The 22,048-nt window shown below is 38.7% G+C and overlaps 1 protein-coding gene across 3 annotated transcripts in view; it reads right to left on the bottom strand.

Moving 5' to 3' along the window:
• The window catches only part of kdm6a (lysine (K)-specific demethylase 6A), a 236,360-nt gene that overhangs the window by 28,965 nt on the left and 185,347 nt on the right, over window positions 1–22,048 (bottom strand). For all 3 annotated transcript variants that reach the window (XM_043700865.1, XM_043700863.1, XM_043700864.1), the window contains 6 exons: window positions 18,526–18,655; window positions 18,102–18,207; window positions 15,639–15,844; window positions 14,516–14,583; window positions 14,357–14,431; window positions 8,517–8,665 (listed from right to left, as the gene is read on the bottom strand). In XM_043700865.1, the coding sequence (XP_043556800.1) occupies window positions 8,517–8,665; window positions 14,357–14,431; window positions 14,516–14,583; window positions 15,639–15,844; window positions 18,102–18,207; window positions 18,526–18,655 (734 nt within the window). The remainder of the gene's footprint in view (window positions 1–8,516; window positions 8,666–14,356; window positions 14,432–14,515; window positions 14,584–15,638; window positions 15,845–18,101; window positions 18,208–18,525; window positions 18,656–22,048) is intronic.

Below are 22,048 nucleotides of genomic sequence, written 5' to 3'. Positions count from 1 at the left end.
AACCCTTTCAAGTTTCACAACATCTTTCCGATAGGAAGGAGACCAGGATTGCACGCAATATTCCAACAGTGGCCTAACCAATGTCCTGTACAGCCGCAACATGACCTCCCAACTCCTGTACTCAATACTCTAACCAATAAAGGAAAGCATACCAAACGCCTTTTTCACTATCCTATCTACCTGCGACTCCACTTTCAAGGAGCTATGAACCTGCACTCCAAGGTCTCTTTGTTCAGCAACACTCCCTAGGACTTACCATTTTATAAGTCCTGCTAAGATTTGCTTTCCCAAAATGCAGCACCTTGCATTTATCTGAATTAAACTCCATCTGCCACTTCTCAGTCCATTTACATAATACTCAAAGTGCAGAATCTTATTTCTCCACATAATATCCATCTGAAAAATTTTTGTCACTCACTTAACCTGCCCATATTCCCCTGCAGATATTTCTATCACCCACAAACTTGGTATAGTTCATCCAAGTCATTCAAAGATATACAGCAAATAGTTACGAACCCAGCGCTAATTCAGATCACATACCGCTAGTTACAGGTTGCCATCCTGAAAATGCTCTCCCTTCCCCAACATTCCGACTCTATCTTCTATTTGTTAGCCAATCCTTAACCCATGCTAATATGCTACATCCACGCCATGGGCACTTATCTTAAGTAGCCTAATTTGTGATACTTTACCAAATATCTAGTGCAAATTCAACTATATTACATTCACTGCTTACCCATTATCTATCCTACTTGTTTCCTCCTAATATTCTAATTATTTTAATAAATTTGTCAATCATAACCAGATCATATGAAGCATTTCTCAATACTCCATTATTACATCCTTTATAATAGGCTCTAACATCATCCCAATAAGAGTCATTAAGCAAACTGGCAAACAGGATAGAACACTGACAAAAAAGGATACATTAAAGAAAATAATCAAAAGTTTGGTTGAAGAGAAACGGTTTCAAGGAGGGATTTAAGGAAGGAAAAAGGAAAAAAAAAAGAGGCAGGGGGAGTTAGGGAGCAAGTTCCAAATTTAGAAGCTTTGCAGTGATACCCATCTCATTTATGTTAACCATCTCATTCCACATTGGTGAGAAGGAAGTCAAAGTTGATCTTTACTTAGCCTCTAAACCCAGGTACACATGTAATATACAAAAAATGGAATGACTTACTGTAAAAAAAATAAATATTCTGTTTCAGTAACTCTGCTCGAAGCTTAATATTCCAAAAGTTTGACAGAAGCTAGTTCTACACTATCTTTGACATTTATGTATTGCTGGTCTTTATGCACTGGACAGTTCCTCAGATGCAATATTTAAGTTAGTAATTTTATCTTAACTTTTCTTCAAAATGTTTTAAGGCCTTGGGTGGATCAGAATTCACCTCCACTCTCAAACATGTTATCTTGATGCAAGGTAAACCTATTAACCTGAGATAGAAGAGCTTCTACAATAGCTTCCAATAATGTCAAAATATACTTGCTTGAATGACTGACCATTTCCCCAGAAAAATTGAAGTGTTTTAACTGACATCTTTCTCATATGTATCTGAAATGAGCTTTTGGAAAACATTAAATCTTTTTAATAATGCACTTTTTCTAGACATGAACAGGAGTAAAAAAGGTCAAAAACTGTTGTGGGTCATGAAATAATGAGCAGAGTACAAAATGTCAAAATCACTACAGTGCAAGGTCTGAAAATCATAGCATTTACAATCTGCAGCTCTGATGAAGTCATCGAGACTCGAAACATTAGCTTTCTCTCTTTCCATGGATGTTGCCTAACCCACTTTGATTTCCAGCATTTTTTGTTTTCAGTGCAAATACGCTAAGATCATTTCAACAGAGTAGAACTGTGAGAATTCAAGTAAGTAAACATATTACTTTTCCTTTTGTTCACATTCTATTATTATCTGTTATGGGTCAAACATGTCAAATCACCAACCTGACCTCAATATTCAGCCAGTGTATTTTATACAAGTCGTCCATCTTTACTGATTACCTTCTTGCTGGATATGTGCAACTATTACTGCTTGGCACTGTGTTACTAAATAAATGCTGTACGAAATGAGAAAGCAATTTTTCATAAGAAAATAGATAATAGGAGTTGTTTAATGTTCCAAATCTATAAGTTTTCCATGCTGACTGTCTTGAATGTAACTGGCCTAAAACAATCTTTTTGCTAATAGTTATAAACAAAACCCCTTTCTACTCATCTCAAACTCACTGTTGCCCTCACCAGAACCCTCAAAGTCCTGTGAGCAGGAGGGTCAAAGGTGAGTGGGAGGGGTAGGGAGCATTGGGGAGGAAGGGTCAGTGAAAGGAGATGAGGGGGAAGGTCAAAGGGAGAGAGGTGGCAAGAGTGAGTGCCGGGGGGGGTTGCAGTTTTAGAAATACAGGTCCTTTTAAGAGTCAACTAGAATAGCTCCAGAATTGATCAAGAGCAGGTGATGCTTGCTGGACTCTTGTAAAAGCGGAGTTCTTGAAAGGGCTCTTATGGTGCAGTGGCATTTTCCCTATCTTTGAGTCAGGAAGTTGGGTTCAATTCCCATTTGCTCCAGTGATGTATCACAACATCTAAACAGGTTAATTAAAAACATCTAGTTGCTTTGAACTGGTTTCCCTTTAGGAGGGCCCTTAGTTCTGAGCCAGGGAGCATAATCTCAAGGTCCCTTCTGCTCCAGGGGTGTACAACAATATTTTTGAACAGGTTGATTAGAAAATATGAAGAGCTGGGTTCAGTGGGGTGTGGTGGCTTCTGGACAAGAAAGGGGTCAAGAATGGAAAGGTGAAAACTGGTATAATCTAACATCTACAATGAGACCTCTGCAAATTTTAAAGTCTTTTGCTGTCTAACTCACCATTATGGATACCAGACTGATAAACTTTATAGCAGAGGATCAGCATTGATCTTTTCAGGTGGAAAGATAATGGAAGCAGAAGGCAATTCCTACCTCTGACAGAAAGTAAACTCTTGGTGGCTTTTCCTAGGTCTGGCTTTGGCTATATCATTACGAGGAATGGTTAGAATTAGAAATAAAGTATTTTCAGAACTGGATGCAACTGACCCAGTTACACAGCAGGGATTACAGTTTATGGACAGTTACAAAATGGTGAGGTGTTGGAAGCCTGAGGTGTAATCAATATTTGATAAATTTAAGAAGATGATGGACAATGTGACCATGGAAGAATGTACGTTTGAGATGCTACATGTAAGACCAAATAAACTCAGTCTAGAAATCTTAGTGACTCTAAATATCACTGTCAGAGATTGTCCAAAGACAAGGAGTAATGTATTTGAAGCAACTCATGAAATAGATATCTCAGTGGGTGAATATGATAAAGATAAACAGCAACAAAATATTGTGCTAGTGGCTAAAGAGTTAAGTTGGCCCATGATTGTCTTAGTGGCTTATTCATTCAAGTGCACTGTCTTAGATTGTGGCGGTACTCAATAATGTGAGATGTAAATAGGCTGAACTGTTACTTTGAAACCCTAGACAAAGAAAGTAAAAACAGGTTCAAAGAATACAAAGCTGAATCCATTTTTAATTCAGGGATATAATTCATTGCCAGCTTTAAAGAAATTGAGTCTGCCTGTGAAATTGGAGGACTGTATCATTTTACAAGTTTTGATATCATCTGGAGGGATATACCATTATTACAGAGTAAATATAGTCAATGAGAAAAAAGCAAAAATGCATTTAGACATGAAAAATGATGAAATGTTTAGTTCAGGTAAAGCAATTTCATGGGATCCAGATATTATTGTATTGTTTTGGAAAGCAGGAGCTTATACTCATATCTACAGTACATTGCTTCTATGTTGGTCAAAAGCCTCTGATCATCATCCTTCTCCCCTTGTGCAGCAGACCCACCTAAGATGCCAAGTTGGTTGCCACTGCTTCCCCCTGCAGTTATCTCCCCCAACAGCATTCAAAATCTGTTAGTAAGCAGGATGACCACAGCATAATCCTGCATTTCCTGCTTTCCTCCACTCTGCCTATGATCATTTCACTGAAGATGCTATCCATGACTTGTTCAACATTCACCACAGTGAGGTCAGCTGCAGCTCCATAGAACGGTTCACCAGTAGCTGCAGCTGGACACACTTTCTGCATTAATGTTCACCAAGGGCAACTGAAGCTTCCATGATTTGCCACATAGCATTGGAGTACTGTAACACAGGTCTGTGCTTTGCTGCCATGACTTATTTTGAGCCAGAGTCACTTGCTTTACTACACAAAAATTATGCTTCAGAACACTGATAACTTGCTTCCCTTAAATTACTTTGCTTGTTTATATTCCAATATATTGGCCTGGACTTTCCCTTAACCCTGCAGTTAATCAGCTAATCCGTTCTTCCAAAAAAAAACCTTTTTTTTCAAAAAGCATGAGCCAAACAACACATTTTCCTGTGATGTCAGTTTTTTGATTTGGTTCCTCCAATCAGTAATCCCCCGAATCTGCAGTTGTTAAATTAGGATTTCCTTCTCTCAGTTCAGTTCAACCTGAAGCACATAGCCTTACAAACTATGAGCCCTGAATGAGTACCCTACAAACTATGAACAAAAAACTACAAGAGGCTTTCTTGTGCACATAATGTCTAGTATCACTCTCTTACTCAGGTTGTCCCTTTTTCCAAGTGCTCATGCAAAAAAATACTTTGAGCATTTTTAACAGTTCCTTTCTTAAATAGAGATAAAATGACTATTTAACTTGTCAAGTTCAAGAAATGACCTCTGCAGATATCTCTTGCTGACAACAGGAGGATTATATGGAAATTGCATAGATAATTTGCCCAGGTTGCTTCACAAAATTTAAAAGTTACTGTTAATAAATGTCAATGTTATGAATAAAGAACATGAATCCCTTGTAGAACAGATCACGTATTAAATATTGCAAGAAATCACCACACCTGATTACAAGTGTTCCTTTAACCTGGGAATTTCTGGGAGCAGACATCAGAATGATAGGGTGACCAGGTTTAACATATCCACAGCAATAAACAATAATGACAGGAGAACTACAGTCAGCAAAGTCATGGAAAAGTGGGTCGGCTCAGGTTTTGGATCACCAACAAAATTCTTAATTGTAAGACATAGGAACAGCTATGAGGCCATTGAGCCCATTGAGTCTGCTCTGCCATCCTATTTTGGCTTAAGTTTCTCAACCCCATTCTCCAGCTTTCTCCCCGTAACCTTTGATCCCCATGATACTCAAGAACCCATCTATCTAGTCTTAAAACAAGCAATGACCTGGTTTCCACAGCCTTCTGTGGCAATGAATTCCATAGATTCACCACTTTCTGGCTGATTAAGTTTCTCCTTACCTCTGTTCTAAAAGGTCTTCCCTTTACTCTAAAGGTCATGCGCCCTTGGATTCTAGTCTCTCCTACCAATGGAAACACATACTCTGCCCAGGCTATTCAATATTCTGCATGTTTCAATTGGATCCCCCTTCATCCTTCTAAACTCCATCGAGCAGAGACCCAGTGTCCTCAACTGTCCCTCTATGTTAAGCTTTTCATTGCTGGGACCATTCTCATGAACCTCCTCTGAATACGCTCCATTGCCAGTGCATCCTTCCTGAGATATGGGGCCCAAAATTGTGCACAGTACTCAAAATGTGGTCTTACCAAAGCCATATAGAGTCTCAGAAGTACATTCCTGCTTTTATATTCAAGCCCTGTCAAGATAAATGCCATCATTGCATTTGCCTTCCTAACTATCAATTCAATCTGCAAGTTTACCTTGAGAGATTCCTGGACTAAAACTCTTAAGTCTCTTTGGACTTCAGACTTCTGAATTTTTTTCCCCCCATTTAGAAAATAGTCCATGCATCTATTCTTCCTACCAAAGTGCATGACCTCACACTTGCCCATCTTGTAGTCCAACTGTCACTGTGTTGCCACTCTCCTAATCTGTCCAAATCTTTCTGCAGTCTCTCCGCCTCGTCAATGCTACCTGTCCCTTTAAAACATCACTTGTCACCGACTGCCATCTTGAGAAGAACCTTCTTATCCCCACTCTGCTTTCTGTCAAAGAACCAGCTTCTATCCATGCTCGCATCTTGCCTCGAACACCATGGGCCCTTATCTTACTCAGTAACCTCCTGTGCAGCATCTTGTCAAAGGCCTTTTTGAAGTCTAGGTAGATAATATCCATTGGTTCTCCTTGGTCGAACCTGCTTGCTACTTTCTCAAAGAATTCTAGCAGATATGTCAGGCATGATCTCCCCTTGATGAAACCATGTGGATTTTGCCCTATTTTACCAGACACTTCTAAATATTCAGAAATCTCATACTTCACAATGGATTCCAGGATCTTACCCACAAATCGAGATTAGGCTAACCAGTCTGTCTTTTGCCTTTTTAAATAAGGGTGTCACTTTAGTGATTTTCCAGTCCTCTGAGACCCTCCGTGATTCTAGCGATTCCTGAAAGATCACCACAAACACCTCCACTATCTCTTCAGCTACCTCCCTTTGAACTCTGTGGTGTAGCCCATCTAGTCCAGGTGATTAATCCACCTTCAGGCCATTCAATTTTTCTAGCACCTTCTCCTTGGCGATGGCCACCATACTCAGCTCTGTCCCCTCACTCTTAAATTTTTGGAATACTATTGTATCTTCTACCATAACGACTGAAAGTAATTATTCAGTTCCTCAGCCATTTTCTTGTTCCCCACCACACTCTCTCCAGCATCATTTTCCAGCCCCAACATCCACATTTGCTTCTCTTTTGCTCTTTATATATCTAAATAAACTCTTAGAGTCTTCCTTTATATTACTGGCAAACTTACCCCCATATTTAATCTTCTCCCTTTTTTTTGTTGCCTGCTGTTGGACTTTGTAACGTTCCCAATCCCCTAGTTTCCCTCTGCTTCACCACATTATATGCCTTCTCTTTTGCCTTTATGCTATCCCTGATTTCTCTAGTCAGCCATGGTTGCTTCATCCTCCCTGTACCATGCTTCTTTTTCCTCAGGATGAATCTCTGCGTGTCTCCTGCCATTACTGTTCCACTGTCTTTCCTCCTCTCTCAGTCAAGTCTACATTTGTAAATTAGGAATTTCAGGGTGGAAGACAAACTTAAATATTACACAAAATCAAATTGTTGCAGGAAATCTGTTCAGCAATGTCTTTTGCAAAAGAAATTAGGATCCAAAATAGACAGGGCTAAGCCAACTGATCTAAGTGAAGCTCTGCAGTCTTGCCACATCCTGCCATGAATGATGGTGGACAACTGAACAACTCATTGGAGGACGAGGCTCCACAAACATCTCCATTCTAAAATGGAGAACGAAGTACACCAGACTGAAATGTTTGTAACAACCTTCAGCCAAATCCTGCAGATGATCCCTGTATCACAGATGCCAGTCTTCAGTCAATTCAATTCATTGCATATGATATGATATCAAGAAATAGCTGAAACACTGAATACTAAAAAGGATATAGGCCATGATAATATTCCAGCCAGAATACTGAAGACTTCTACACTAGAACTTGCTGATTCCCTAGCCAAACTGTTCCAGTACAGTTTTAACACTGGCCTCTACTCAACAATGTGGAAATTTGCCCAGGTATGTGCTTTGCACAAAATGCAGGACAAATCTAAACTGGTTAGTAACCAACTCATCAATCTACTCTTGATGATCATTAAAGTAATGGAAGGGATCATCGAGAGAGCTATGAAGTACCACTTATTTAGTAATAAGCTGCTCAGTGACACTTAGTTTGTGATGCGCAAGGGCCACTCAGCTCCTTACCTTATTAAAGCCTTGGTTCAAATATGGACAAGAGTTGGCATGAGTAAGACCAAGTAATTGTAAGACTTGGCAGCTCAGGTTAGTCAAGTGGAATCCATAACATGTCATATGTTGGAAGTCAGGAACCCTACTAGTGTCCTAGATGACAACTAGAAAGGTTCCCAGCTGCTAAAAAAGAGAGTCAAGGCCAGCAAAGTCACAAATGATGGGTTTTTTTTATTAAAAAAGATTGAGCATGTTCAGTAACCAGAAATGACAATGCCCTAAAAGAACATGCTTTAAATAGGGGGTACCTGTGTATTTCGAGTGAAGCGAATGACTGCTGAGAAGTGGTGGTGGTGGCTGGAAAAACATTTAAAAGGGTAGAATTCCATAATAAAAAAAAATCAATTTCATTACAATGCAGAATTCTTTTTTATATTTTCCTCAGAATTAAGACGGTTCATAATATTCCCTTGAACAGATGAGCAGTATTATACAATTGAGTGTTGTCGTTAATTTGGCCAGGTAATGTTAAAATTGTCATAAGTAAAATACTTTCTATTCCACCTGCAGCATAAAACAATTTGCTGTGCAAGGGTATTTAGTTAGCACCTTCCAACTCTGCAATCTCTACCATCTAGAAAGCAAGTGCAGCAGACACATAGGAACACCAATTTTTCTCCAAGCCACATACCGTCATGACATGGAACTGCATCTACCAACCATGTAATTACATTTTATGTATGTTATAGCACTAACCTGGAGTCCTGCTTCCTGGAACTTTCATGTACAGTTGGACTGTGTTCATTCCAAGAATGGTGTGCCCTACATGGCTCAACAGGTTCCCTGCCGATACCACACGCACAAAAGCGGGCAATTTTGTTAGTTCATGGAGCTGCGATTTCCACCTGGAGAAACAAGCAGTAAATATTTATGCAACATCCAAGAATATTGCTGTTGGTTTCCAAATCATCTGAGCAGTTTAAGATATCTTACAGCTTAAAACTGTATTAATATTCCAGTTCTTTGCCATCATTTTCTCAACAGCATTTGAAACCTTTCTATATCGTAATCTGTTTAAGGTAATATGAATATTACTGCATGGGTATCAACAGATTCTTATGTACCTCACTGGACAGTTTCATGTTGAAGCTCTGGCAGCAAGCAATATTACTGAATTATGTGGTGATGTGATAATTATATTTAACTTAAATCGTTACAATCAGAAGTCAACCTTTGCTTTACCTGCTAGAATTTAGTACTGGGGAAGCTCCTGCATCAGATGGAGAACAGGAAGACGCTAAATATCACCTCAAGTACCCCAAGGGCCAGAGGTGCACACCCCATCACCCCCCTCCATACATCAAGCAGGAGCAGAAATCACAACCCCCAAGAGCTACCAGCAGTATCACTGGGAACTGTAATGTTCTGAAACCTAACCTGAGGATCACCACTAGATCCTTAATCACAGCTAAGAAGAACAGGAGTGAAGTGGTTGGGAGCAAGGGACGGGAATGGTTAGAGGGTTGCATTTAACACGGAGACCAACTACAGCATAGTTACTACCACTCTAAACTGAGATTCAATTACTTACAACTAATCCAATATTGTCATACAGCTTTCACATTCTGCATTATCCAGCATAATCATTTATGAAGTACAATTTCCTCATCCTCTGCCACAGCAGTAAAAGGCACCTTTTATGGATCCAGTATATTTCAAAACAAGGTCTCTTCGATTGTGAATACGACAATGACAGCTAATCTGTTATTAAACAGTGATGTTGGTTAAGGGGTACAGATTTATCGGAGTTTAATAACCAATGTAAAGAATTGGCAAGATTAACAGGGTTTTTCTTAAAAGGGAAAAACTTGCCACAACTTGTTTCAAAATTCATAAGCTCTGCATTAAGCTTTTTGATTTCTTTTCTGCAATCATTAACACTCAAGTTCGAGTGCCACAACAACTACCATGAAATACCATAGCATTAACACACAGGCAGCAGCAAGTGGCATACAACTGCTTAACTACACAAACTACTGCACCCCAAATTTTAAGCATAACGTTACAAGGATGCCAAAGGAAGCTCAGGACAAACAAAATCCAGAAAAGGTATTCTAAGGAAAAGGTGACAACCACTCAGTAAATTACTTAAAATATATCAAAAAGATTAAAATGAATTTAGATTTGTCTTCCTAATTACTTGAGGTACCTGCAAGGTCATTTTTTGTGAATCATGTATTAGGACATTCAAATTCCTTTGTGCTGCAGCACTATGCATTCTTTTCATTTAAATCTTCTGTCTGTATTCTATGCAAAGTGGGCAACCCCTCATTTCCTCAAATTTTACTCCATTTCCATTTTTTTGCCATTCAACTCTTAACCTTTTGTAGACTCTGTACCCTCCTCACAATGTATTTGCCTCCCTTCCTAACATCAGTAAATTTGGCTCCAATATGAATAAAAGATTTTGCACTAAATTCAGTAATGTACTGCATTCTTTTAATCACACTGACATGCAATCTGCCCACGGTAATTCTAAATGTTGAAAATACTTCTCATCTTTATTATTAAAAGGCAAAAACAATCACTAAAGCTTGTTTAAGAGAAAGGCTTGAAGCGTTATAAATAAATCAACATTAAACGACAATAAACGCAAGTGATAGCAGCTTCATGATCAAAGTTGCTGTAATCTCAGTATGTTAGTATATAAAATTAAATATATATTGTCTAAATTTAACTTGAAGCCACAGTGCTAAACCATTGATAATTTAGCATGACGATACTGTGTGTCCATGCATATGGGAGCGAGACACATGTTGATAATGGTTACAATCCTATTGCTGTGTAGAAGACTGGGATGCAACTGTTCTAGTTGAAGAATTTAAATGAAAAAAATAACTAACTTATAGTTTGAAAATGGGAATGCAGTTTCTAGTGTTCCACTTCACTCATGCACTGATTCTGCAATTGAAAAGATTTACGAGAGCAGTTACAGTGGAAAGGATTTTTTCTTACATGGACAAACAGGAGAAGCCAGAGTTTATCACTTAATAGAAAAAAAATTGAGAGTATTTTTGATGTAGTTGTCCAAAATCATAAGCATCTGGACAGAATATTTAGAGAGAAACTGCTCCCACTGGCAGAAGTGTTGAGAAGTAGAGGACAGCAACACAGGATTGAGTGTGGATGAAAGCAAAATATTTTGATGACAAGGATTAATGTAATTATAGTACAATTTACAATCTGTAGGGAAATGAATCTGCTTCTGGACCACTTAAAATAGAGAATTATTAGAGTCATAGAGATGTATAGAATGGAAACAGACCCTTCAGTCCAACCCGTCCATGCCGACCAGATATCCCAACCCAATCCCGACCCCAGGGAAAAGACTTTGTCTATTTACCCCATCCATGCCCGTCATAATTTTGTAAACCTCTATAAGGTCACCCCTCAGCCTCCGTACTCCAGGGAAAACAGCCCCAGCCTATTCAGCCTCTCCCTGTAGCTCAGGTCCTCCAACCCTGGCAACATCCTTGTAAATCTTTTCTGAACCCTTTCAAGTTTCACAATATCTTTCCAATCGGAAGGAGACCAGAACTGCATGCAGTATTCCAACAGTGGCCTAACCAATGTCCTGTACAGTCGCAACATGACCACCCAACACCTGTACTCAATACACTGACCAATAAAGGAAAATATACCAAACACCTTCTTCACTATCCTATCGACCTGCAAATCCATTTTCAAGGAGCTATGAACCTGCACTCTGAGGTCTCTTTGCTCCACAACTCTCCCTAGGACTTTACCTTTAAGCGTATTAGACTTCATGTGGAGAAAAAAAAATTGGTTTCTCATCAATTAATCTTCTCTGTCAAGATTGTGGATCGATGTCTATGTATCAAAGTGATTCTACTTCTTCAGCATTCAACAGAGTTACGGCATGATCCCATATTAATAAATCACATCACTTTGCTGGATAATACATAAATATATAGGTAAAGTGCTTCGCAACCAATTTTCCAATGTGACTCCATTTATCGCTCTAACACTGTCAATTGCAATTAGAGACAGGCAACAAGTTCTCTGCAGGGGAATTCACAGGGAAGAAATTCGAACTGCCAGTGATGCCAGCAAAAACAAAAGAACCATAAAAGCAAGATAGTAACATCTCTAATTACTGAAATCTACACATCACATACAATAATATTTTCAGACTCATATGATGCACATTTTTAAAGTACTTTGTAATAAATTTTATTTTATATAACTCATTTGCTTTCAACCAAGCACTCCATATTCACTTAAGCAGAAACTTTTCATTCACCTAATAGTCTCCACCATATGCTCCCAACACCCCTATGTCCTCCCAAAGCCCATGGAGACTTGGCCTCTACTCTCACACCCTCTATTTATCCAAAGTGACCTGGGGTCCACTGCTCACTCCTGATCCCCAGGCCTTCTGAAACCCACAGAGGCTTAGGCGCTATCCATGACCCATCAACTCCTCAATGGAGCACTGGTTCCAGAAGGAGCAGTGGTGTCTGTTTCCCAACCTATAGCCTAAAGCAAATGTATTTATTTTCTCTCACCAGTTGCTGGCAGCAGTGGCTTTTAATTACGAACTGATTTTACTAGTTGTGAACCAGTTGCTCTATAACTCTTGCAAGCAAGCGGGAAGTACCTGACGAAGAGGGATCAAGTCCTTGCAAGTCAAAAGGATCATCTCTGCAAATCCTATGCTCAGGAATTATTTCACTGACTTCCCAGTTTGCCTTTCCACCCATCACAGCAATGCTTTTTTGTGTGTAATTGCATATCCGTTTGTATGTACAGTAAGTTTGATCAGGACGTTAGAGTTTTAACTAGTAGAGTTAAATGCTGATGGTTCATAATTGTTTACCTGCAACAATTTTTTTTTAAAAAAAAGTCAGTAATGCATAAGTACAAAAATCTGAACCCTGCTTTCTGTCAACCCGGCTCTTAAAGAAATGGATAAATTGAGGAATTTTACATATTTTTATAAAATCTAATTTTTGTGACAACTCCAGTACTGGTGAGGTTTGATTTCTAGCAGACTACCCTAATGAGGTGTGACAATGAGCAAAAACCTTATGCAACACAGTGTGCTGAGGAGTGGGAATGCATTACTTGAGAATATGGCAATGACAGATTCAATCATGGTTTTGCAAAGGGAATTGGATTAGCACCTTAAGAGAAATAGTTTGCAATACAGGGAATGTTAATGAGTGGGATTAGCCAAATTGCTCCTACAAATAGCAAGTATAGACATGAAAGGGTGAATAGTTTCAATCTGGACTGTAACAATTTATTCTAGGAATTACCCCTGAATCATACAAGCGGTTATTCAGTTAGAGAGTACAGCGAGCAATTTATTATGCCATTACACTAGTTCTGCCTCTTATGATCGAATCTACAAGGCATGCAGATTGACATTTTCAGTGCATTTTAGAACACAGATAATGAGGTTGGAGACCCAGTGGAATCAGATGCCACTGCCAAATTCCTGTCTGCTTTAGCAACAATTAAGTAAATATATCTGCTACATTTGTTATAAACAACTGGGCTGAGGGCACTTTGGGACAGAGCTACATGCAAAGGAAGTTTAACATAGAAAAAACATTTACAAATTAATTAGATCGATTTTATCACAGAGCCACATTTACAATTACTTTAACACATTGAATATATGATGCATCAAGAACGCACAAAAGTGTGGCTGCATGTGCATGAAATCCTGAAAAAGGAAGATCCATCCTCGCATCAAATTTTCACTTTTTTTTGGTCACAATTCTAAATCACTGACATGCAAGCCCAAAGCTGAAACAATACCGTGCAAATAATACAAATTTACCATTTTCTCACATCTCCTGGAAACAATATGGGAGACAACTGTTGCACCTGGTACTCATTCATTCATACCACGTGTTATTTTTAATTTGTCACATTGTACAACACGGGGAAACAGTGCAATAAAATTAAAGTATTTTTCTTTTTATCTATCGAGCTAGAAAGAATACTTAAGTCATTTTCAATAGCTCAGGATTTAAGAGAAGTATTGAAAACAGAATTTAAGATGTATTAGTGTCCCTTTGATGAACAGTTTTGTTTTAATCAAGACTGCATTTTATCCACACCGTTTTTCAAGAATGATTACAAAGTGAAAAATGTTGAACAAAATATAATTTTGACTGTTGATGTACAGATTAGAAGCAAGAAAAACAAGCCAAACACATATCGGGTGTCATTCTTATCTGAAGGTCTTTATTATGGCAACCAGTTCCCTTCAAATAAAAGATATGCTTCTTTAGGCAGTTTATTCCAATCATATGTTCTGTCTCAAATTTATTGCCTTGACTTTTAAGGCTACTTCAAATGATGTATATAGTAGGCTCTCCATCACTTCATTAACAGATACATTCATATTAGTCATCATTTCACAATATTTGCACTGCAACCACATACTGTGCATTATGATTTTAATACGGTTTGCAATTAATATGAATCATCAAATGTCCGATTGCAATGACTACACAGAGGTGTTGAACATTTTAATCTAGAAAATTGCATAGACTTACTTTTTCTCATCTGATAAATCAATGTTGGTCCCAAATTTTATGGCCTTGAATGGACCTCTCCTTTTTTTGCTACCACTGTTAAAATAAAAATGATAATTATGAATTTTCTATTTTTAAAAACATAATTCTTCGTATCCTTCAGTGACAAAAAAAACTTACTTATCAGAGGATGTGGATTCGTTGTCTGACTGGTCTTTGTGATGACTGTTCTTTTTCTCGTTTTCCTCCTACATGTTAAAAAATGTTTCAAAGTAACAAAACAAAATACACATAATTAATTAGATAACATATTTGAAGTGGCTATTTTAATCACTTGTCAGGTAATTAACATTTGAGCAACTCCTACAGGAGGGAACGACGCAAACATTTATGGCATCATATTCAGTTTCACTGAACCGATGTCTGCATTTATTGAATTGTAACTACTATGCAATATAGTGGATTAAAAAGATTTTGTTGAATTCTGAGTATGTGCAATTATATGTAGTATTATATTTTGTTGGTATAGTGTTTGCAGAAGCAATACAATAAAATATTTGGAGAGGATTTTAATTGGCTCATTGTCACATGTAGCTAGAGACAGTTAAAAAAAAGTGTTATTTTGCATGCTATACAGGCAGATCGCACTGTACAAAGTGCATCAGGGTAGTAGAACTGATTGCTGAGTAGTATTACAACCACAGAGAAGGTGCTGAGTGAGACAGATCAATATTAACACTTGTGAGGGTCAAAAGTCTGATAACAGCAGGGAAAAAGCCGTTCTTGAAATTGTTTGGACATGTATTCAAACTTTCAGATCTCTGCCTGACAGAAGAGGATGGAAGAGAGTATAACCGGGTAGGAGTCTTTGAGGCAGTGGGAAGTATAGATGGTGTCAATGGATGGAAAGCCGGTTTGTGTTCATGTCTCTTGCAGTTCCTTGCGGGCTTTGGAAGGGCAGTTGCCATAGTACATTGCGATGCATCCACATAGAATGCTTTCCAAGGTGTATCTATAAAAATTGGTCATAGCCTTTGTGCACAAGCCAAATATCCTTAGCTTCCTGAATAAGTAAAGGTGCTACTGAACTTTCTTGACCATCACAGCGACATGGGTGAAACATAGACAAGACAGGGGTAACCCTTGCTAAAGGATTGCATAGTCAAGCTTGTGACAGATGGAAGGGATGAGAAAATACCAAATGTTTTAAAACAAAGATATAAAAGTAAACCCCGAGCAAATTTAGAATACATTTTTAATATGCTATGGGAGTACATTTAGCGTTAGAAAGTAGAAGACTAACCCGCAATGATTCCTGGAATGAGGAGGCCTGATATTGTGCATATTTGGCAATTGTGGTGTGAGATCTACTACTCTCACAGCGCCAGATCTTCTTGGTTCCAGTGGAGTCCCAGTTTTCATCTGCTGGCTGCAACAGTTGTGTCCGCACCTCTACTAAATGTTCACTATTTGCTTCTACCAAAGTTTTGGTGGAAAAAAGACCTAAATCTGCAACAGATCAAAATTAATGTGCGCATGAATTATCATAATCAAAATTTTGAAAGAAAATATTTACCCTCAACTAAAAATTCAAAATAAACCAAAGGACAAAGAAATTGCATTAGCAACAGGACGAAAAAAAAATCTCTTCACTGGCATTTTGCTACAGCCTTGATAGATTTTATCTTATTTTAACCATAATGTACATTTAGATGGTATTAATTGGGCATAGTTTCAAGGTCGAAAGTGTGGTGCTGGAAAAGCACAGCAGGTCAGGCAGCATTCGAGGAGCAGGAGAATGGACGTCAGGCAGCTCTTCGGATGCTGCCTGACCGGCTGTGCTTTTCCAGCACTACACTCTCGACTCTGATCTCCAGCATCTGCAGTCCTCACTTTCTCCTGGGCACAGTTTCCAACACTGTTGAGACCAAATTGTATCTTAACACTACTACAAGTTTCTTTGTCACTTCTTCAGATTGAAAATTCCTGTTTTGTCATTGTCAAGTAGTAGTCCAGGAACATGTCTACGAGAATTCAGAATTTTTTTTTAAAAATTAGATCTATAACATGTATGGGCCATTGGTTTACACACAATGCAAATGCTGGGAATTGTTACTGTAGCACAAAGTAAAGCTTTTGTTACTTCCGGGCCTAGTTTATAAATTTCAATAAACTGTAGTGAGAAATAAAGTTTCTTCTGCAATGTCACAGTATTATCTCATACATTGCATTCTGCACAAATAGCAGGCAATGAGTGCGAATGATACTTTGGCCAAACTTCTTTTTTTTATATATAAAGGATTAGATGTGCAGATTAGAATGGTACGCACTCTTGACTGTTGGCCACTATACCAATTGCCCATCATGATCGCAGCTCAGCCATTTTGAAAGTGGGAGGCTCAGGATTATTATAATCTGCCAGTGGTTAAAAGCAGTTGTCAACTGAGGAACGCAAGTCCCTTTCCTGCATTGAACTGATTACAGTGGGCAACATGAATAGCTCGGGGGGGGGAGGGGGGAAGAAGAGAGGTGTGATGATGGTGGTGATGAGCAGGAAGTGAGGTTGGAATGCATTGCCCAATATATCTATCATCTTCACCCCACATAGATCCATGACACTAAGCACTGGCTGCCTTCTAAGAAATTGCCGCTTAAAGATCCAGGCCAGTTAACTGCAACGTTGTGAATAAAAAGTAAATATGCCTCTTTTTGCCCCTCAAATTCTCAAACCCCATCTTCAATTCAGCAGTATGCAACTTTCTGTTTGGGCTGGTGATAATAGAGTGCTGCAGAACCAGCCATTTGCCTTGCAGTATTGAAGACACCCACTATATCAGATGGAATTGCCATTCCTGAATTTCAACTGGCTATAGTTTCCCAGTGGGAAAATTTAAAGCATGCACTGCAGAGTCTAAAGCTCAAACTAAGCCTATTTCCAGCCAGCTCTGAGTGAACAGAACCCGTTTATGTCAGTCATCCATGGTTCACTGATTTTACCACTTTAACAGCCTTAATCAGGGAACTCCTATTTTGTGAGGTAACCTGACTGACCTTGTCACAATCACTACATTAGGAAATATGAAAGTCAGGAAAAATAGGAGTACATAGCAATATATTGAGAAATATCTATTGGTCAGGAACACAAAATAATTTTATTCCAAAGAATGCAATGCAGTGAATGGTTACATGAGCAGTTCATATTGATATATTATTCAGTTTTGTGTAGAATAATTTGACAATTCCCTCAATTTTAAAAATAAAGATGAATCCATTCAAACTACATACTGCAGAAATTGCTTTAAAGGTATGTTATTGTTCACAAAATTATCAATATGTGCTTACTGAAAGATCCAATCCATTACTTCTACCATTCAATGACTAAATTTCATGTTAATTAATTTCTGTTGCTTGGGTCATGTTACATAACAGTAAGATCCAAAAATATAGCAATCCCCTTCTCAGGGTGTGATGAAATTGTGAAGGAGATTCATTCTTTGCTGCACAGCACATCAGACTGAATATTTTTCAAACGCAACATACATTCAGGGCGTCTCTGGTTAGGCCAGGATTTACTGCCTATCTCTAACTCCAATAAAGAAAGTGATGGTGTGCTAATTTCTTGAACGATTGCAGCTCTTGGGTGTAGAAACAGCCGTAATGCCATTAGGAAGAAGCAGCACCAGTAAGAACCAATCCCAAAGTGAGAAAAATAGAGTCACAATAATAAACATTAATAATACTATGTTGCTTACATTCAGACACCTACCTAGCTTGAGAGCCCCAGCAAGGCCACGGATTACAGTAACAGGGTTGTTAGGGTTTGTACAGAATTGATGAAGTGGAGGAAAGAAAGCATCACGCTTGTTCTCCAACTGCACAAAAAAATGTTTTACAATCAGCTTTAAAATTAAAAATTAAGCTTTGAACTAATGTAAACAACACTCAGTTAAATGTGACACCAGTATGTTAATATTTTTAAAAGTCAGCTGCAACTAACATTCCAAATTAATTTAAACAGGATCAATATCTAGTATGTAGACCAATCATTGATTGCATTATCTCAAACTTAGGTAAACTGGTTTTAGGTGACAAAATATCTGATGATTTTGCTTTGATTTGTCACAAAAACGAAAGCACAAAGACGTCAATTACTAGTCCTAATTTGGAGCAGCATGTTACATCCAACTTACGTAAATACTAGGCGTAGGAGGGTTTAGCTTGTCCTTTGGCAGCGGTGGATATGGTGGCGGTAGTGGTCGAGGAGGTGGACACTTATCGAGTAAAATGCTACTATTAGATAAACCATTTCTCCCCAGATTTCTGAAAAATAGGTATCATTTTTATAACATTTTCATTAATTTGCACCCATGTGTACTTGGCACATACTCTATAGCATTACATTTAACTGTTAAAAGACTTCAATTTAATGTTGACTCAATGGAATAAAAGAGCTTAACATACACGTAGAAACCTCAAAAAGGCATACATACGCAAATAATTCATAACAGCATCTTACAGTCAAATGATTTAATACATGTACAGGATATCTATGCACATCTAATTTTTAAACAATAAAAAAACTGCACACAATTACACAATTGTGTCAGAAAAATATTTAAGTAACGGTGGTAGGTAACTTTCAAGATCTATCGAAAGGTAATGTAGACATAGGTCAACCAGCAAATAATCTTCAAGCACTTGAATTGTTCAAAAAGTTTGAGGGGACTGTGCTGCAATGTTCTTTAACTTCCAGGTCCAGGATAAATTCATTGCAGGCTGACAGGATTAAATTCGCCTCACTGTTTGCTGACCGCAAGGATCCAAAGTGACATGATACCAGCTATGTTCATTGCCGGCAAGAATGGCTGCAAAACACAGATCAATCACTCAAGCAACACTAACTAACTGAACCTTACTGAGAAAACATAGGATACTATTTCCCCTATATCTTGCGGTTTCACACATAGGTGGCCTTGCTGATTTTTAAGTTACCTTTTTGCCCTTAATGTATTTGTAGAACCCCTTTAGATGCTCATTAACCCTATACGCCAAATCTATCCCATGTCCCCTTTTCGCTCTCCTGATTTCCCTCTTAAGTATGCTGCATTTGCCTTTATACTCTAAGGATTCACTTGATCTCTGTCTATATCTGACATATGCTTGCTTCTTTTTCTTAACCAATACCATAATTTTTCTAGTCATCCAGCATTCCCTACACCTACCAGCCTTGCCCTTCACCCAAACAGGAACACTGTCGTTGGACTCATGTTACCCCTTTTTGTTTTTTAAGAAGGTTTCCCATTTTCCAGCCATTCCTTTATCTGCCCCCAATCAACTTTTGAAACTTCTTGCCGAATTTAGAACTTTGATGTTAGATACCTTTTCATCACTACTTTAAAACTAATAGAATTATGGTCACTGGTGCCAAAGTGCTCTCCCAATGACACCTCAGCTACCTGCCCAGCTTATTGCCCAAAAGTCACATTTTGCACCTTTTCTACTAGGTACATCCACATACTGAATCAGAAAATTTTCTTGAACACACTTAAGTTTCCCTCCATCCAAGCCTTTAACATTATGCCAGCCCCAGCCTACGTTTGGAAAGTTAAAATCCTCTATGACAACCACCCTATTATTCTTACAGATAATGGAGATCTCCTTACAAACTTGCTTCACAATTTCCTACTGACCATTGGAGGGGCCTATAATACAATCCCAATAAGGTCATCATCCCTTTTCTATTTCTCAGTTCCACCCAAATAACTTGCCTGGACGTATTCCCTAAGTATACCTGTAATATTATCCCTAATCAAATACGACACTCCACACTCTTTCCCCCCCACTTTTCTATCCTTCCTATAGCATTTGTAAGCTGCCAGTCCTGTCTATCCCTGAGCCATGTCTCTGAAATTGTTATGAGAGCCGAGTCCCATGTTCCCAATTATGCTGAGTTCATCTGTCTTACTTGTTAGGTCTCTTGTATTGAAATAAATGCATTTAACTTATCATTCCTACCTTAGTCTCCGCTGTTCCTGGCTGCCCTGACGGACTTATTCCTTTTCCAAAGTGGATCAGTATCAGATTGATCTCTTTCCACAGTATTGACTTGGGTTAGATCTCTCCAAATGGCTAGTTCTCCTTGTTTTCTATACCATCTAACCTTGTTAGCTAATCTACCATGAGGAACCTTGTTGAACACCTTACTGAAGTCCACATCGATTATGTCCACCATTCTGCCCTCACTCATGCTATGCTGTGCTTCTTCTAAAAACTCAATCAACTTAGTGAGGCACAATTTCCCACTCAAAGCCATGTTGACTATCCCTAATCAATCCTTGCCTTTCCAACTTTCCTTGCCTTTCTGACTCTCAGGATTCCCTCCAACAACTCACCCACACCGATGTCAAGTTCACTGGTCTATAGCTCCATGGCTTTTCTTTACCACCCTTCTTAAATAGTGGCACCACGGTAGCCAACCTCCAGTCTCTTTCATCATTTACATAAATTTATATGTGAACTGAGGAGAAAATTTGTACATGACACCAAAATTAGAGGTATGCTGGACAGCAAAGAAGGTTACCGCAAGAGTACAATGGGATCTTGATTGGACAGGCCAATGGATCGAGGAGTGGCAGATGGAGTTTAATTTAGATAAATGTGAGGTGCTGCATTTTCGAAAGGTAAATCAGAGCATGACATATACACTTAATAGAAAGGTCCTGGATGCGTTGCTGAACAAACAGACCTTGGACAAACAGCTTCATAGTTCCTTGAAAGCAGAGTCGTAGGTAGTCAGGATAGTGAAGGTGGCGTTTGGTGAATGTTTGCCTTTATTGGTCAATGCATTGATGACAGGGGTTGGGAGGTCATGTTGTGACTGTGCAGGACACTGGTTAGGCCACATTTTGAATATTGCATTGAGTTCTAGTCTGACTGCTATAAGAAGAATGTTGCAAAAATTGAAAGTGTTCAGAAAAGATTTAAAAGGATGTTACTAAGATTGCAGGGTTCAACCTACACAGTCTGTTCTGATATAACACGATAGCACCACTCCTGTGCGATCCCACTTTACAAGAAAATCACATAATAGCAGCAACATTTAAACCAATGGGACTGGAATCGCAACACAGCCAATACAGGTATGGCTGTGTTCCACAAATAATGGTCTAAATTCTTCAATCGCGATATAGCCAATTCGCATTGAAGAAATGCACATTATAGCAGAACGGACTGTAGGGAAAGGCTGAAGAGGCTGGGGCTGTTTTTCCTGGAGCATCAGAGGCTGAGGGATGACCTTAGAAGTTTATACAGTCACAAAGGGCATGGTTAGGGTAAATAGACAAGGACTTCTCCCCAGGGTGGGGGTGTCCAGAACTAGTGGGCATAGACTTAAGGCGAGAGGGGAAGATTTAAAAGGGACGTAAGGGGTAACGTTTTCACACAGAGGGTGGTTCATGTATGTAATGAGGTGCCAGAGGAAGTGATGGAGGCTTATACAACATTTAAGAGGCATCTGGATGGGTATATGAATAGGAAGGGTTGGGGGGGGGGGTGAATGTGCGTCAAAAGCTGGCAAATGGGACTACATTTATTTAGGATATCTGGTCGTATGGACAAGTTGGACTAAAAAGTGTCTGTTTCCATGCTGTTCACCTCTATGACTCGATAATGGCTGGGAATAAAAATAAGAAAATGTCACACTAGCATACTTTT

The sequence above is a fragment of the Chiloscyllium plagiosum genome, chromosome 12 (genome assembly GCF_004010195.1).
Source record: "Chiloscyllium plagiosum isolate BGI_BamShark_2017 chromosome 12, ASM401019v2, whole genome shotgun sequence".
Taxonomy (NCBI): domain Eukaryota; kingdom Metazoa; phylum Chordata; class Chondrichthyes; order Orectolobiformes; family Hemiscylliidae; genus Chiloscyllium; species Chiloscyllium plagiosum.
The sequence above is the reverse complement of the archived record's forward strand: the minus strand, read 5'-3'. Positions and strand labels throughout refer to the sequence as shown.